The following is a 16,831-nucleotide window of genomic DNA, read 5'->3' as shown; positions in this document are numbered from 1 at the left end:
AGGCTGAGCCTTACTGTATTGTTTGTGTGTGCTGACAAGAGTTTTCATGCTCCTGCCTGGCTGAGAGGTGGCAAACCTGCAGCCATTGTGCTTGATTTTGTGCTTGTGGTTTGGGGACCAGATTTACTTGACTTAACCAAGTTACTGTCTTTAGCCAAGCATTTTTATGTCCCAAAAGGCTGAGGCATGAATGGCCCCATGGATTTAGCTGAACAATCAGACTTACCTTTTGTGGATAAATGAGGGAACAAGAGATTGCTGGATAGCTATGGACGTGGGTTTTGGGGCAACCAGGCTTAGCTGTCAGAAGAGGTGGTGGTGAGAAAGTTTCTGGTGGTAAGAACGTTTAAGTATTCTAAAAACTTTGTGTACTACTACTTACAGAAAGTCAGTACCTCCAACATGAATACCACTGACCAAGGATGTCAGTAGAGTTTAAAGGATGGAAATAATCTCCTAATTCTTTCTTCAGATCTGACCAAAGTCACCACCTTCTAAACTGTCTGTTTCCTTAGAATCACTCTTTCTTTCAAAAGCCAAAGAAAACTCCACTTACATCTGTCTTTTTGGAAGTACTAGGTATATGTTGTTTTCATATTGTAAGAGGGAAATTATATATATACATATTTAACTGGAAAGTTCTGTCCCATCAGATATGCACTTCAAATAGATGTACTTCACTGGAAGTAATATACTATGATGAAATATATACTTCTGTGAGGTTACGAGAAGTTTACAGGTGCTCTATCAACAAAGATCCCCTTCTGAGACTATGCATAATGAGAGTGAATTCTGGTGAAGTAGTTACTTCCAACTGACACTGCAAAGCTAACTTTAATCAATAAACAAAAAATACATTGCTTTGCTGTTTCAGAATGTAGCTGTCAATGACATTGCCAAGCCCCATGTTCTATGCTTTTAAGTATGTTCATAATAAAGGTGGGGTGCGTAGGAAGAGAATTTAAGAAACACTCCAGCAAATCAGTAGAAAATACTGTTATTCAAAAACCTTAATGATCGCCTCCTGAGCCATTGTATTAGCACAACTATTTTGTATTCCATTTTTAAGAAGTTATTCTGACTTCACCCTGTGTAAAATGTTTGATGGTTATTTGGACAATAGATTAAATGTGCGAAGCTATGTTCCGCTTTTTGGTCTGTGTTAAAAACACAAGCAGCATTGGAGGTATTCTGGGTAGCACAGTGATAAAACTATGTTCCAAGTCTTTCAGTTCAGTGTCTTGTTGACATGCCTTTAAGACTGTGGTTGGATGAAGTATGCTTTAATGTGATTTTCTTTCTGCCAATGAACAGTCAGTTTGTGTTTATGCATGCCTGTGTATATACACACATATTTTATCTATATCTATATATAGATATATGTTTGTGTGTGTACGTATATAAATTTAAGTTATAAGCAAAACTGTGGTGCATTCTCTGGATGTGTGACCTTGAAATCTGAATGAATCCCTTGCTCTGTATCTCCAGCTGAGTATCCAGTGCTACCCAGTCGAGTAGCAACAGCTACTTGCTTTATTCCCACTTTTGCAACTGCCTCTTGGTCAGTGTATATAAAAGGCTCAGTGATGGTTGTTGACTGATTAACTTCTTTTTAGTAAAGACGATGAAGGCAGTACAACTAAGACCTGATGTTGGTGGATTAAATGCCTCAATTTAAATTTCAGGTGTTACAAAAAGATGAAACCAAAATACTTATCTCCCTCATAGCAAAAGAGGACAATATTCTACAAAAGAGAAGCCCAGAGAAGCACAGGAAGGACCAGGCAGGTGAGGAGACTCCAAGAGGACTCCTGAGTCCTCTTGTTCAAGTTGTAGCTGGGAATGAACAGGTGTGGTCTTGGTACTCCATGCTCCTGAGTACTTCTATCCTTGTAAAAGTAAGCATGTAAACAAATAAATGAATGAAGCTGTAGAACCTGGATCTCTTCTGGAGACTGTACAGCCTAGTTCCAGAGGTATTACCTAGGGATCTCTGACACAGGCTAGACCCTATTATCTTCTTTCCACAGATATCCAGGTGTTCTGCTGCACACGTGTACTCTTGTGGGCACCACAGCTCCCCTCCTCTGTGTTGCTGTTGTCTTGCCCCACATGCAGCTGTTGTGAGAAGATGCATAGTGGAATTTCTTTAGCCTTTAGAAACCACAGTAGGGGATACCCTCGTGAACAATGATGAATGATAGCTGAGGAGATAGAGGAAAATAAATGCATATTGTCCATAAATATTTTAAGAAGTACAGTAGGAAGATTGCTCAGGGTTGCTTGAAATTTTCTTTCTCTTTTAATTGTCAGTATATCCTTAGCAGATAGTAGATAAGTTACAGTTAATTGCAAAGAAAATGTCATCAAAATATATTGGGCGCAGTTCTGTGGCAGCTGGAGGAAGAGGGGGCTGACTCGGTCGATCTTTCTGGTATTTTGGTCTCTGACCATACATAAGTGAAGAGGAATAAATCAGCACTGCTTTCCAAATAATTTGGAGAATATTCTTTTTTTCCCCTTAAGTGCTAGTTTTCCCTCTTTAAATCTATTTTATAAACTATTGCAAAGGCAGATCTGGGAATGTTTTTATTCTTTGAGGCAACTGATGACTGAATAACGCTTTAAAATGTTCTGAAAAGTGAAGATAGGTTGTTCTTTTTCACTCACTATGGTGATTATTTGTCCTTTTCAGTGTGAGGCATTGCTGCTCTATGTATGTAATTTCTGTGTAACTAAAAAGAAAGTGACAATGAGGCAGTTCATAACATAGTGCCATATGTAGCAAAAGATGGCTGTGTCCTTCAGTTATGCTTGTTCAACTGTTTTTGTGTGGTTCTTTTTTTTGTCTTTTTTTTTTTCTCCAAGAGAAGAGGCATGCAAAAGAAAATGTGTTTTGAGACCATATGGCTGCATCTCCCTGCCCTGAAGCCTTAGTGTGTTTACTGAAAGGAGGCTTAGTTTGTATCATGACACTCCATACGAGTTCTGTGGTTTTTCTGTCTGATCGTGCAGTTTCCTCCTCATTCATCTGGTCTTCAGGAGATTCTTACTTGCCTGTGAAAAAGAACTCAAGTTGGTCAGTGGCTAAACTTGGGAATGATTATAGAGGTTATACATGCCGTGTATTGAGCCTTCTCCCATCGGGACGCTTAACATGTTCCGGCATGCAGGAGGATTGGCCCATGTGTATAGCAAAATACATGCAAAATACCCCCTTGTGGAAAACCTCCTGTTTTTTCCACAGGGTGAAATTTTGCACAGCTGTGGTACCTTGACACTCCAGTTACCGACGATCTTTCAGTGTTCTACTTTTAGTGTGAGTTTGTAGCCAAACAGGCCTGAGGGACCTCTGAAGGCGGTCGGAGTGCAGGTGTAAAGTTGGTCTTTATTGGCTGTAGCTGTTTCTGTGTTGTTGGCTGTGCATTTTCTTTGAGAAGCTAGCATAACTACATATAGCAGAAGGTTGCACACACATATAATTAACATGCCACATGACATTAACCAGTCATTAAGAACAATACTGTCAGCTGGTCCTGAATGTGAAGCCAGTCTGCAACAGACGATTTGACACACAACTGGCTCCAAAGGAGGTTATGACTGTTTCTTAAACTAACAAACACATTTAAAAGTCCAAATAGAATAATAAAAGAGGTGGAATTTACATACAAGTAAAAGCAGCTGGAAATAAAGAGGACAGTAATCCTACTGTTCTGGTTTATCTCATCAGACTGTTTCTTCCTTTCTGCATCCCAATCTTAGCTGACGTGAAGTGATACGGCATTGTATTCAAACCTCCTTAATGGTAGGGAGTGAAGGCAGAGTGAATTCTTACTTTTTGCTGCTGCCTTTGGCTGAAGCCATTTTATCCAAGTCTGTGCTAACCAGGGAACAGTGCACTGAAATAAAAGTTGTAAGAACTAGAAACAACTAGACTGAAGGTGCACGCGTTGAACTGAGCCCAACACGGCAGGATTTCTTGTCTGTTCTCGTATCAGAAGAGGGGAAAACTACTTGGAAATCTTGGTGTTGACCTAGATTGAGCAAAAAGGCAAATACTTTTGTCCAGGGAACGTTACAAATGTGAAAATAGGGAGTGATAAGGGATGAAATACAATAGTTGATTTTAAGAAGCTACCCTACTACAGCTTTCTTTTTACCTGTGGTGGAAGGAGTGCCAGGAAGTAGGTTGTGCTCCATGATTTATTCTGCTTGCCTTGGTAGGATTTGTCATAGACACAGCCCACATCTGTGGGGTGTGTGGTGGCCAGTTCCCGAGGGAACTGGAACTTGGGGTGGATCAGCCCAACAGCTGCTGCTGGGAAAGCTGCCTGGGCAGTACTGGTGGTGGCACAGCACTCTGAAGTAGTCTGCTCATGTCTAAGGTCTTCATCTCAAGATACCAGGCGTAACGTTCTTGCTGCTCGTCTGTCAGAGGTGGCAGGAGTAGCAGGCGTTCTCCCCTGGAGAACAGCATTATACAACTTTTTCAGATCACCACAAAGCCTTTTTTTACCATCAGTGCTAGCCAAGTGAGTCTGAAGCACTGGCTGCTCAGTTGTAATTTGCACATACGGTATTAGGAACCTGGTATCTGGTACCAGGCTGTATGTGATAAGCATTGGCTTTTTTGGGTCCTTACATTTTGAGAAAACATAAACAGGGGAGTAAGTGAGCATTATTAACAGCACAGCTCTATGGTGATTGTCTGTATTTCGAAACTGGCATTCTTTTCCTGTGTGATAAACCTCCTCCAAGATGGCTGTACCTCCACGGAAGTACACGCCCCAGTTGGAATTTTTCATAGCCCTGACTCTGTTCTCATTTCTAGTGAAGGTAGGTCAGTGCTAAAGTTCAGAAACTATAGAACTGAATGACCTTATTTCCAGTTGGTTGAAGAGCCAGCGTACATTTCTGTGTTCGCCTTTCAGATTATGGAAAATGAAAACTATTAACTCCCTCTTTGTGACTGCCTTCTATCTTGTTTATAATTTCTTTTATATCTTCATGCTCCTGACTGGGGAAGGGGGTGGGGAGGACATAGCGAGAAAATGCTGGACTGTAGACCTGCTGCTTAATTTTTAATTTGCTGTTTGATTTGTCACTCAGTTTGTAAAGGAGAACATATCAATAGTTTGTAAGCCGTTACTTGGCTTCTCTAGGGAAGCCGTGAGCCAAAATCATGGAACTTGTACAGCTTGTATTGTTAATGCCCAAGGAAATGGCATCACCTCTGGATCGCTGGGCATGACGCATGCAGAGCTGCATAGCACTGGCCACCCTTTCTTCCCATGTGCTTTGGCTGCAGAAGGGCTTTTAACAAGTCTGGGGAAGACTAGTACTTGGCAGATGCTTGGAAAGATCAGGCTTGGGTTAATGAGAACAGTGAAACCACCACTTAATTTCTAAGCTGATTTCCCTGGAGACAGCTAGACAGTAATAGTGTTTGGACTTTTTTATTCAATAAAAGTTTGAGTTATAAATATTCTCCATTTGTTTTCTATTTACAGTTGTAAAATATTTTAGGATAGCCTACCCATCACCTATCATTCAACACCTCTATAAATGCCATGAAAACATAATTGTAAAATAAAAATGTCTATTTTCAGCCCACAAACCCAATTTCCACACAATCACAAAATAAAATCAAAGGGACAGAAAGGAGGGGAGAGAAGGAACTGGGAAGGAGAGGGAGATAGGAAATACAGTACAGCAGGCAACAATGCAGTATTTGCTACACAGTAGCAAGAGAAATGGGTAAAAAAAAAAATTAGTCTGCTATGATGACAAGCTTTTCAAGACATTTGCTATAGACCAGCGCTGTCCAGTGCATTTCTGTAGGACAAGTTGAAATCCAAATTCATTTTCATTGTTTTCCTGCAATTCCAGGCAACGCTTGGATTTTCGGTTCTGGATTGGACCTCCCTTTAAAGATGGGGAGAAAAAAGAAATGTTTAGATTGTGATCTCATAGCATTGCTACCATTTAATAATATAGATTAGAGAACATTCCAGTGTCCATCTACTGAAGTCCACTGCTACTGTGAAAAAGTACTGTTAGAGACATGATAGGCACTAGGTTGGATTTGTAGTGAAGGTTCCTTCTGTCACAGGCTGGTTTAATCCTTAATGCAGTTTAGAATAGTTTCAATTGCTTGGTTAGCATTTCAGCAAGTGGGGTGTCTAGAATCAAGCTGCATTTCTGGCTGTGCTATTTAACATGGGCCAAAAGCTTTCCTGTTCGCTTCACTTACCTAGCTTAGAGAGGCTATGCCGCACCTCTGAAACATGGGGAAAAAAAAATACAAAAGAGAATGAATACCTTGGCCAGGGATGTCCCATATATAGGATAAAATGCAAAAAATAATTTATTCCTTGAATTCTGAAATGAACAGTGTTCTGTAATCTTATGTTGTTAATCCTCAATATATACTCTTCATTCAGCCGTCAGCTTAATACTGCCGTGCTGAAGGCCCTTCTCTATCTTCACTGTGAGTAGCAGCAAATCTTAATTGTGTGATAACCTCAATGACTTAACTATAGACCTAAAGAACAATCAGATAGATTACCTAAATTACATTTTTTCCTTTTAATTCTGGCTTTTTATTGAGAGTTTAATCCTCTCTCCTATGTAATAATGATAACTTGTACACATTGTCTGGGAAGTTTCTTCCAAGATACACAGCACAGAATATTTTACACAGTAGTCTGAAAAGCTGTCTGTCTCTAGAGGATGTTGGACATCCGTAACACAGAATTACTGGCTTAATCTGCACATCAGAGAATGGAGTCTAAGTCAGTACAACCACATTAGTACAGCTGAAGTATAGAAAGAGCAACCACATATTTAAATTGCGTATTTGTACAATGGGGAGTAATAGTTGCTATCAAAAAAAAAAAAAATTCCCTCAAAACCACAATAGCTTACCAGTTTGTTTCAGGTCCGTGTTACAGAAAGTCAGAAGTGTGACAGATCACTATTATAATCCCAAGAATATTTGCATAAATCTCATAGAAGTGCTGAGTTTGCTCTTCAGAGAAAGCTGTTTTTCAGGCAAGGGTACCTCATTCCATTCAGCACAGGCTCTGCTTCATTCAGCCAGGTGACAAGGGGGAGTCTCCTCTCATCCTGTCACCCCAGTCATACTTAGTAAGTACTTTTTCTGAGAAGTGACATCTAGAAACATTTTGGGATTTGACTAGCTAATGAAACACAGAATTAGGTTTGAAAGCTGCAAGGTTTAAATATCGCTTTGGGTAAGAGACCGTTTCTAGAATAATACACAGAATTCAAAACATGAGGCTCACATAAATTCTCCTTGGTAGGCCTACGTGCAGAATCTAGGTATGATTTTCACCAGTTATTTTACTAGACAGCCAGGCATACACTAGGCATCTTAATATACCTCGCCAACAAAATGCTGAGTGAACTGTATTTTTCCACTGCTGTATAAGTATTATTGATATCGATATTAATAATGGTACTTAAATGTGGCTGTATGGTGAGAGCATAAACTCTAAGCTATCTATAAGCACTGTAACTGTCTGACACACAGAAAATTCATTTGAAATAGCTATGATAGGAAATTAGTCAAAGCTTTATTATATGTTATTTGTTCACTTATCCTCCCCCCCCCAAATTACCGTGGCCTGCTAAAGCTCACTGAAGTTGGTGAGAGTTTTTCAAACAAATTCAGTGAGCTTTGAATGAGGGCCTGTGGATATAAAACTCAACATAATGAATATTTTCTCTTTGACAAAAATAAACTTTTTCAGATCAACTACTTGAGCTTCCAACTGGTGCTGGAGGTGCTCATGTTTCTGTCACTGAAGTTAATTAGTTCTGTATCTGTCTCAAGCATTTACATATATCAATTAGGCATTTTCTCAGTGCTGGTGTCCAGGACATCTTTAGCTTAGATCTTGAACAGAAAAAAACAAGAGAAAAAAGTTGGCTCAGAAAGCTAACCAGCTATGGGAGAGTGTAGTTCAGGTCCCTTCTTTGCCCAGTTTTTGCATCTGAGATATGAATGTAGGTATAGTACTTCTAGAACTTGCCTGTCCTTTCTAACTCATTCGCATTAAGTGAAGGAACAGAATTCATTCTCTCCATTTTATGGAAAGCATGGCAGCTAAAATGCAAGTGTTCCTTGGTAGACCTCTTCTTGCTTCTCCTCTCTGCCCAAATGCTGTGAAATGAACTCTGCGATGTCCATCCTGAGAATTTTATGCTTATGAGGAGAGATTAGTAGATGCTCAGGTCTGGCCCTAATGTGGAGTTATCTGTCTCTTCAGCAGCTGGGCTGGGGCATCTGCTTAGTTTGTTGGCTGCATTTTGTGAATCCTATACTTTGGTGCCTATTTTTTTTCTCACCAAGGACTGTGTATGGGACTTGGTCACCTAACTACTGCTCTGCTACCTAGAGCAAACTGTAGCACAAAGTCTTAAATACTGCCTTGCTGAGTTGAAATGTCTTTCTGTCCTTCTGCCTAAATCCTATTTGTTTCAATGGTCAAGGGTTTCTATTACTTGAACACGCCCAAATACCTTCCACACCTGTTGAGGCTTTCAGGAGATAGGAAGAATGCTCACAGTGGAGACAGATGTTTTTCCTCTATTCTAAATCACGGAGAGCACACCTTGCTATTACAGTGAATGCATACATGTGAAATACTGTACTACTGGCAGCTACAGAAAGAGAGTATAAACCACTCCCAAGCCCCCCCCCCACACCCCCCTTCCTTTTCCTGATACAGCTTCTTTTTAACAGAAACAAGTGACTTAGGACAGAAAAAAGGCAGAGAAAGCTCTTTTTGATAAACTGTGAAGCGCTCTGTAGTGGCTACTGAAAATCACTCTGCTGAGTACATTGAAGGCTTCTGTATGGAACACAAAAGAGACACCAAAGTTAAGTAGTGGTTAATATGTGTGAGCTGAATGTTTGAGACAGCAGAGGTGCTTTTAGGAAGATGATTTTTTTTTCCTACAAAAGGGAAACATAAAAGCTCCAGTCCTGTTAGAAATGGAACAACTCAGCTTGGGAGAGATGTGAGGTCTGTGCAAGAACCATGGCTTAATCCCGCAGAGAGGGTGCAGTCTACACAGCTTTGGTTCCTTTCAGTAAGCATACAAATGAAAGAATTGCTCTGAAGTACAGGGAGAAGGGTTTGTATAGCACATAAAATTTCCTCGTTAGATTATTTAATTTTCTTGTGTTCATTTTTCCTTCATATGCTTAATGCAAGTCTGTTGTAGTGGTATTATTTTATTATCTCTAGGGTGATGACAGTGTACTCACTATATGTTGCAAGGCCTGAATTAGCTGTATAATTCATTAAAGCACAAGAACTGAATAACTCCACTTCAAAGCAAGTAACCACATGATACTCACGGAAAGCTAATACTACATTTTGCAGCTCTGGCTTAGCCTCCAAATTACAGCATCACTGAATAGCTTCTGCAGTCTGTCAGCATCATGTGCATTTAGAATCCTAGAACCGTATATAGATAAAGGTGTTATTTAATTCTTTATTTATAGCTATTTTAGTAAAATGTGTGTAAAACTTGACAGTCATATTTACTGCTCAGCAAAATGGTCTATTGTAATATTACACTTCAGGCTAACTGAATGTGGAAGGTGAATTGTCTGCCTGTCTGGTTCCCTTTTACCATCCTAGTTAAGACCTCTACTTTCCAATTTAAAGGCAAAAATTTGGTAGCCTGGGGTAATGTATTTTACAATGATACACAGCATACGATTCTACAGGCTGAAACAAATTACAGAGGAATTCTGCCCAGTTGAACAGAATTAAGATTAGCATCATTGATGATGAGGGACAGCGCGAAGACAGTAGAAGTTTCAGGTGGATAAATAAATTCAGGCCAACTGTTTTATAAAAACATACTGAGTGTGACAGCACTAGTAAGTTTGACTGAAAATTTGATGGATGTTGCAGTGTGGGTTGAAACAATTTGAGACGTACAAATGCTCTTAACTCCTGGTACCATTAGACCTTATAAAAATGATTTAGTGGTTCATAAGCATACTTGTAAATGCTATTTCAAGTCATCCGTCCTTTTATGGCCATTAGCTATTGGAATGTGTGCTAACTCAGGCTCACAGAACAGTGGCACACAGTAATACTTTCGGCTTCCTTTAGAATTATTGTGCTTTCTGCAGATCTGCCATACCTAAGTGATTTCCTTTTGAGTCTTTCACTGAAGCAGAATTTAGCCATACTACAGCATCTAACAATGCCTTGTGATGTCCCTGCAAACTCTAACATTGTGCAGTACAAGGATGTTTGGTAGGCAGTCCCATGTGTACTACTATGCAACTACTAACATGCTTTTAGAAAGAGCATTACGTTGCAAGTATATGCTTTTATATTCTAGGTTACAGCTGGAGTGATAACAACCTGTACAAAGTAATTATTCTTTATTGAACTGTCTTGTGGGTTTTGTTTTGGTTTATTGTGTGGTAGTGGATGCAGCATTCCCAAACCTTCCCCTTCCTATACTTGTTCTGCAGAGCAGCAGGGTGGGACAGGTCTCACAGAATCACAGAATCGAAGGGGTTGGACGGGACCTCGAAAGATCATCGGGTCCAACCCCCTGCCAAAGCAGGCTCCTTAGAGCAGGCTGCCCAGGTAGGCGTCCAGACGTGCCTTGAATATCTCCAGAGAAGGAGACTCCACAACCTCCCTAGGCAGCCTGTTCCAGTGCTCCATCACCCTCACCGTGAAGTAGTTCTTTCACGTGCTGGTGCGGAAGTTCCTGTGCTCTATCTTGTGGCCATTGCCCCTTGTCCTATCCCCACAAACCACTGAGAAGAGGTTGGCCAAATCCCTCTGTCTCCCACACCTCAGGTATTTATACACATTGATAAGATCCCCTCTCAGTCTTCTCTTCTCCAGGCTGAGCAGACCCAGGTCTCTCAGCCTTTCCTCATAGGGAAGATGCTCCAGGCCCCGTATCATCTTTGTGGCACTCCGCTGGACTCTTTCCAGGAGTTCCCTGTCTTTTTTGTACCGGGGAGCCCAGAACTGGACACAGTACTCCAGGTGAGGCCTGACCAGGGCAGAGTAGAGGGGGAGGATCACCTCCCTTGACCTGCTGGCCACACTCCTTTTAATGCACGCCAGGATCCCATTGGCCCTCTTGGCCACGACGGCACACTGCTGGCTCATGGTCAACCTGTTGTCCACCAGGACTCCCAGGTCCTTCTCCTCAGAGCTCCTCTCCAGCAGGTCATCCCCCAGCCTGTACTGATACATGCGGTTGTTCCTTCCCAGGTGCAGGACTTTACACTTGCTCTTATTAAACCTCATTTGGTTTATTCCTGCCCATCTCTCCAGCTGGTCCAGGTCTCGCTGAATGGTGGCACAACCTTCTGGTGTGTCAGCCACTCCTCCCAGCTTCATGTCATTGGCGTACTTGCTGAGGGCAGCCACTATTCCCTCATCAAGGTCATTGATGAAGATGTTAAACAAAACTGGACCTAGCACCGACCCCTGGGGAATGCCGCTAGTCACAGGTCTCCAGCTGGACTCTGCGCCACCGATCACCACCCTCTGAGCTCGGACAGTCAGCCAGTTCTCAACCCATCTAACTGTCCACTCCTCTATCCCACACTTTCTCAGCTTTGCTATCAGGATGTCATGGGAGACAGTATCGAAAGCCTTGCTAAAGTCAAGGTAGATGACATCCACTGATCTGCCCCCATCTACCCAGCTGGTGATGTCATCATAGAAGGCAACGAGGTTGGTCGAGCACGACTTCCCCTTGGTAAATCCATGCTGACTACGCCTCATAACATTCTTCTCTTCCAATTGCTTGGAGATGCCATCTAGAACGAGCTGTTCCAACACCTTTCCAGGGACAGAGGTGAGACTGACTGGCCTGTAGTTTCCCAGAAACTAGAAACATTTGTACAGTGTACATATACCATCTAACTGGGAACTCCTGCCCCATCATACTATTGCTACTGCAGAATTGGTGCTATGTACCATGTCACAGTCCTTAAACTGCCTTCAAAACCAGAGAAAGCCTTCTCTGACATTATAACAATAATTAAAAAAAAAAAAAAAAAAAGGTTGCATTAGGAAATTTCTGTAACATAGCCCTTGTCAAAAAGTACTGATCAGCTCATAGTAGTTGTTTGGCCTAAAAGCTCCCCTTATGCTTATTTATCGTTCATACTACACAACAGGCTCCTTTAATCAGGTGACATTTTTACTGATCAAAGTGTAAAATTGTTCTGATTTCCGGCTGTATTTAATAGAAGTTTACCACTGTATTTGCTAAATTGCTTCAGTAAGAATTCTCTACCATCAGGACCAAATAGTTTTCTGTTCCTTGTTTCTCTGAAGTCAGTTTGCCAAAGCTGTGTTTTGATGTACGAACAGCAAAACACATGGCAGAAAAGGCCAGAGATCCTGCATCACAGTTTGAATATTTTTAAAGGAAAGATTTGAATGTGGATATGTAGCATCATTGAAGTGGAATAAGTAATTCACAGCAATTGACTTTGTCAATTCAATGTTTGTACTTGGCACAGCTGCCAGATGTGACCCATGATGCTCAGGTTGTTAAAGTATGTGTGATGGATTCTGTAAGCTGCATGTTGCTGTGTTGGGTTTCAGATTTTTCAGGAAAAAAAAAAAATGTAGACAGGGAAAACAGGGAAGTGAGGTTGTTGCTTTAAACTGAAACAGGGCTCTATAGCCTAGAAAATACTCTTGGGCATGCAACTTATACAGGATTTGGTTACCTGTAAAAATGAAGGGTATTAAATGAATGCTGCAGGTTGTCAGCAGTCCTGAAAATGAGCTGATAGCTCTGTTTAACAATTTACTATAAGGTTATAACCATTTCTTACAGTGCCTAAACCTACTTTTTTGTTCATCACATTAAAGCTCATAGTATTGTACTTAAAAAAAAAAAAAAAAGTGCTCTGCTCTTATCAGCTTGCCTAACCATGTCTATTTCCAAAAAAAGGTCTTAGAAAGTTAATAATAAGGTGTGTGTGTGTGTGTGTGTGCGTGTACATGCATAGGTATTTACAAGGTATATTCAGTCTTGTATCATATATTCCATACAGATCATTGTATTCATTAGTCTCTAAGTCTCTACTTGTACCTTAATTGGCATCCTCAGATAGTTACATGTTCATTCTACCTTTGAGGTGGAAATGCTGATCTTTACTACTGCTTTGATACATTTGAATCAAAGAATGATTCAGTGATGAGGGGGGTATATAAAATAGACCTTCACAACACATCATCTTATCATTTGTTTTCCCAGACCATTGGGGTAGATTTTCAGTGACTGTTTGTGTGCCACATATAATCCCCCCAAAAACCCCTGCTGGATCTTCAGAATTCATTCATCTTTTTTATGGTCACTTCAGTATGGATCATGCTGAAGTAAGGAAGTGGTCATAGGAGAATGTCAGTAATCAATTCCATTCAGCACTCGATGTATTATCAGTATTGCCAATCTAAAGCTTGGAAATACTGGATGATGATACTGAGCTTATAAATTCTTATTTACAGTTACATATAGGGTATAAGTGTATATATAATGCTAATATAATGGTAATTGCTTAATTCCTTCTGAATCTAAAACAGTATGACAAATTTTCCAATTCTTTGGCCAGCAGGTGCTCTGTAAGTAAAGCAGATGCTATAGTAAGATGCTATGATATATTGTTTCTTGTTCAGATCTTTCAAAATTAATTTTAACTATTTAAATTAAAATATTCCTCAGCAAAGAATACTGTTAGCTGTTGCTCTTCTTCAAAGAGACTTGGTTCCATTTACATTTGCCATGACTACTGTGAAAATAAGGTGTGCTTAACTGCTATTATGTGTATGAAATACTGTATACAGAAATGTTACATATTAAAAAGGTATTGTCTGTCAGCTATTTATGTATGTCACTATTTACAGTTAGGCAAATGAGAATCTTTACCAGATACTGTTTTTAAATGTGAATTTATTTTTTCAGTCCTAACCAAAATTATTGTTGCATATAATCTCATAAATTTAGGTGGAGTTGTAACAGTCATTGTCCAAGCAATTTTTAAATAAAAATATTTTTTTCTTCTTCCTCCAGCACTCAGGCTCTGTGTACTGCTCTCCTCATGCTCAGGCAGCCATCTGAGCACTGATCTTACGTCTGCTTACTGGTACCCAAGGAGTAAATACTATGAGGTATCCTCTGACAATGGAATTAGATGCATCATTCAACAGGTACAACAATTTAATCAATTTACATCACATTTTGTCACATTTTACTACCAAGATTTCTAGCTGTTCAGATTTCATATAATCATAAATGTTAAATTTTCATACTGCTGTAACAAACCTTTACTACTGCAGCTGTAACACATCAAATGATGCAGCTTTATCTGCACATCCAAACTGGTTTTTAGTAACCAGTGGACTGTGCAATCATTTATTGTTTTTGTTTAATCAAGATAGGCTACATGAACATAGAACACTCTAGGTTCCAAGGACAGCTATTTAAATGTGTATTAAATCTACAGGATGTGCAAATACACAATCCTGTTCATTAAAGTATTTAAATAAGAGCAATTAAATCTGACAGGAGGAAATGCAGTGTCTTACAGAGAATGTAATTGGAATGGAAAACAAATTACAGAATAACAGCATAAAAATCAGAAACAGAATGTATGGATTTAAGCCTGTCAGTAATATTTTGCATGCATATATCAAGCTTCATCACACCAGATTACAAAGACCCATTGTTAATAACAAGATTAAGAAAATACTAACTCACAGATAAATATATTCACACCTTGACTGAAATGCAAAGAAGCTCTTTAGGATATGATAACTCAAAATGCATTTCACTATAGAAAATGGTGATAAAACTAAGAAAATTGAAGCGGGTGTTGGAGTAGAATACATTATACAGACTGAAAAGACCATTAGGGATTTTTCAGAAAGTAAACACGAATCTTTTTTGTATCAGTAGTAGAGAGAAAATGTTTCTGACATTCCAGAAGAAACATTGGCAGAAAGAGATAATATAGGTATATAATTTTCTTCATTAATTAATCAATATGTTCCTGTTTAAAAAATAAAAAAAAATTAGGAGTTTAAAATGAGAATCTTTCATCCATATATAAGCCTGACAATTACAGCTAAAAGTAGAATTTGTAGATGAAAATGTTGTCTGAAAATATTGACAACAAATCCAGATGATGATGTACTGATGATCTTCTGATAGCTAGGATTCACAGAATCGTCTAGGTTGGAAGAGACCTCCAAGATCACCTAGTCCAACCTCTGACCTAACACTAACAAGTCCTCCACTAAGCCATATCACTAAGCTCTACATCTAAATGTTTCTTAAAGACCTCCAGGCATGGTGACTCAACCACTTCCCTGGACAGCCCATTCCAATGCCTAACAACCCTTTCGGTAAAGAAGTTTTTCCTAATATCCAACCTAAACCTCCCGTGGCACAACTTTAGCCCATTCCCCCTCATCCTGTCACCAGGCACATGGGAGAATAGACCAACCCCCACCTCACTACAGCCTCCTTTAAGGTACCTATAGAGAGCAATGAGGTCTCCCCTGAGCCTCCTCTTCTCCAGGCTGAACAACCCCAGCTCCCTCAGCTGCTCCTCGTAATACTTGTTCTCCAGACCCCTCACCAGCTTCGTTGCCCTTCTCTGGACTCTCTCGAGCACTAATAAGATTACCTAATAAGAATGGAGAAAAGGAAAAAGCTAGCTTTATGCTATGCAGTTGATAATGATGAGCATCACTTTTATGAATTCAGCTGCTGTCCTGTGTAACAAGTTGAAATTCATTTAGCAATAAATTGGATACCTTTGAGAACTAACAGTCATAAAAGTTGAACTCTGTAAGTTCCAGGAATGCATGCTTGTGAGATAGATGATTCACATATTGACAGCTGTTGAATGGTGAGGAATTAAAAAATATACTAAAATGAAATAAAAATAGGATTCTGTACGTAAATGAAAAATAGTGGGATCTGACTTATGTGATGGAAGTATGAATACCTGTGGGAAACTGGTAAATGAACTTTTTTCTAAGGGAAACTGATTGCTAGAGTTAGTAATGTGCAACAACTGCTGTGATTTCTCCAGGTACAGGAAATCTATTGAATTAATTGTCGGTGTTCAATGACTGACAAGATTTTTTTTTAATGGGCTGGGTTACTTTTAAGCATACTGATGAAAGAACTTTTCATAGGCATGCTGAGGTGATCATTTGGACAAAACTAATCTTGGTCTTCATGAAGGGAGCACATTAGGGGTCAGGATGTGACTCCTCATGGTGTTACAGTGAACGGCTGACTCTGAGTACTTTGTGAAACAGCAAGCATTGACCACTGTTGGAGGCAGTCTGCTAGAAAAGGTAATTAATCTAGTTACTTATTTTTACAGTGGGCGATATGGCAAATTGCATATTCCTAGGTCTTACCTTTTTGATTGGTTTTGAAGAATTCATCACTTGTGTACATGTTGCTTTCTAAGGTTCTTTCTCCATTGCTAATCTGTGGAAAGTGTTTGTTAACATCCCTTTTCTCCCCGTTTTTGAGTGTGCACGAGATGCAGTATGGGGTTGCTAATGAAAAATCCTTTCACAGCATGCAACTGAAGGTCATGTGTAAGAGCCTGGTTCTTTCTCTTTTTCTCCTTATGAATGAAAATATTGTTCTAACATAGCATACCAAAAATGAATTTCCAGATGAAAAGTGCACATTATTACCGCCAACCTTAGCAGAGGGAAATATCTAGCTACTCATGTTCAACCTAATGAGAAACTCC

The 16,831-nt window shown here is 39.8% G+C and overlaps 1 protein-coding gene and 1 long non-coding RNA gene across 6 annotated transcripts in view; one reads left to right on the top strand and one right to left on the bottom strand.

The window, feature by feature from the left end:
• Nucleotides 1-16,831, top strand: part of LOC125183493 (uncharacterized) — a 230,388-nt gene that overhangs the window by 208,259 nt on the left and 5,298 nt on the right. For all 3 annotated transcript variants that reach the window (XR_010831871.1, XR_010831872.1, XR_010831870.1), the window contains 2 exons: nucleotides 14,119-14,255; nucleotides 16,254-16,418. This is a non-coding gene — a long non-coding RNA (uncharacterized lncRNA). The remainder of the gene's footprint in view (nucleotides 1-14,118; nucleotides 14,256-16,253; nucleotides 16,419-16,831) is intronic.
• Nucleotides 5,441-16,831, bottom strand: part of GALNT18 (polypeptide N-acetylgalactosaminyltransferase 18) — a 258,553-nt gene continuing 247,162 nt past the window's right edge. For all 3 annotated transcript variants that reach the window (XM_048070109.2, XM_013189125.3, XM_048070117.2), the window contains exon 12: nucleotides 5,441-5,925. In XM_048070109.2, coding sequence (XP_047926066.1) covers nucleotides 5,779-5,925 — 147 coding nt within the window. In that variant the 3' untranslated portion in view covers nucleotides 5,441-5,778. The remainder of the gene's footprint in view (nucleotides 5,926-16,831) is intronic.

Source organism: Anser cygnoides, chromosome 5 (assembly GCF_040182565.1).
Source record: "Anser cygnoides isolate HZ-2024a breed goose chromosome 5, Taihu_goose_T2T_genome, whole genome shotgun sequence".
NCBI classification, from domain to species: Eukaryota; Metazoa; Chordata; class Aves; order Anseriformes; family Anatidae; genus Anser; species Anser cygnoides.
This window is presented reverse-complemented; position numbering and strand designations above follow the sequence as displayed.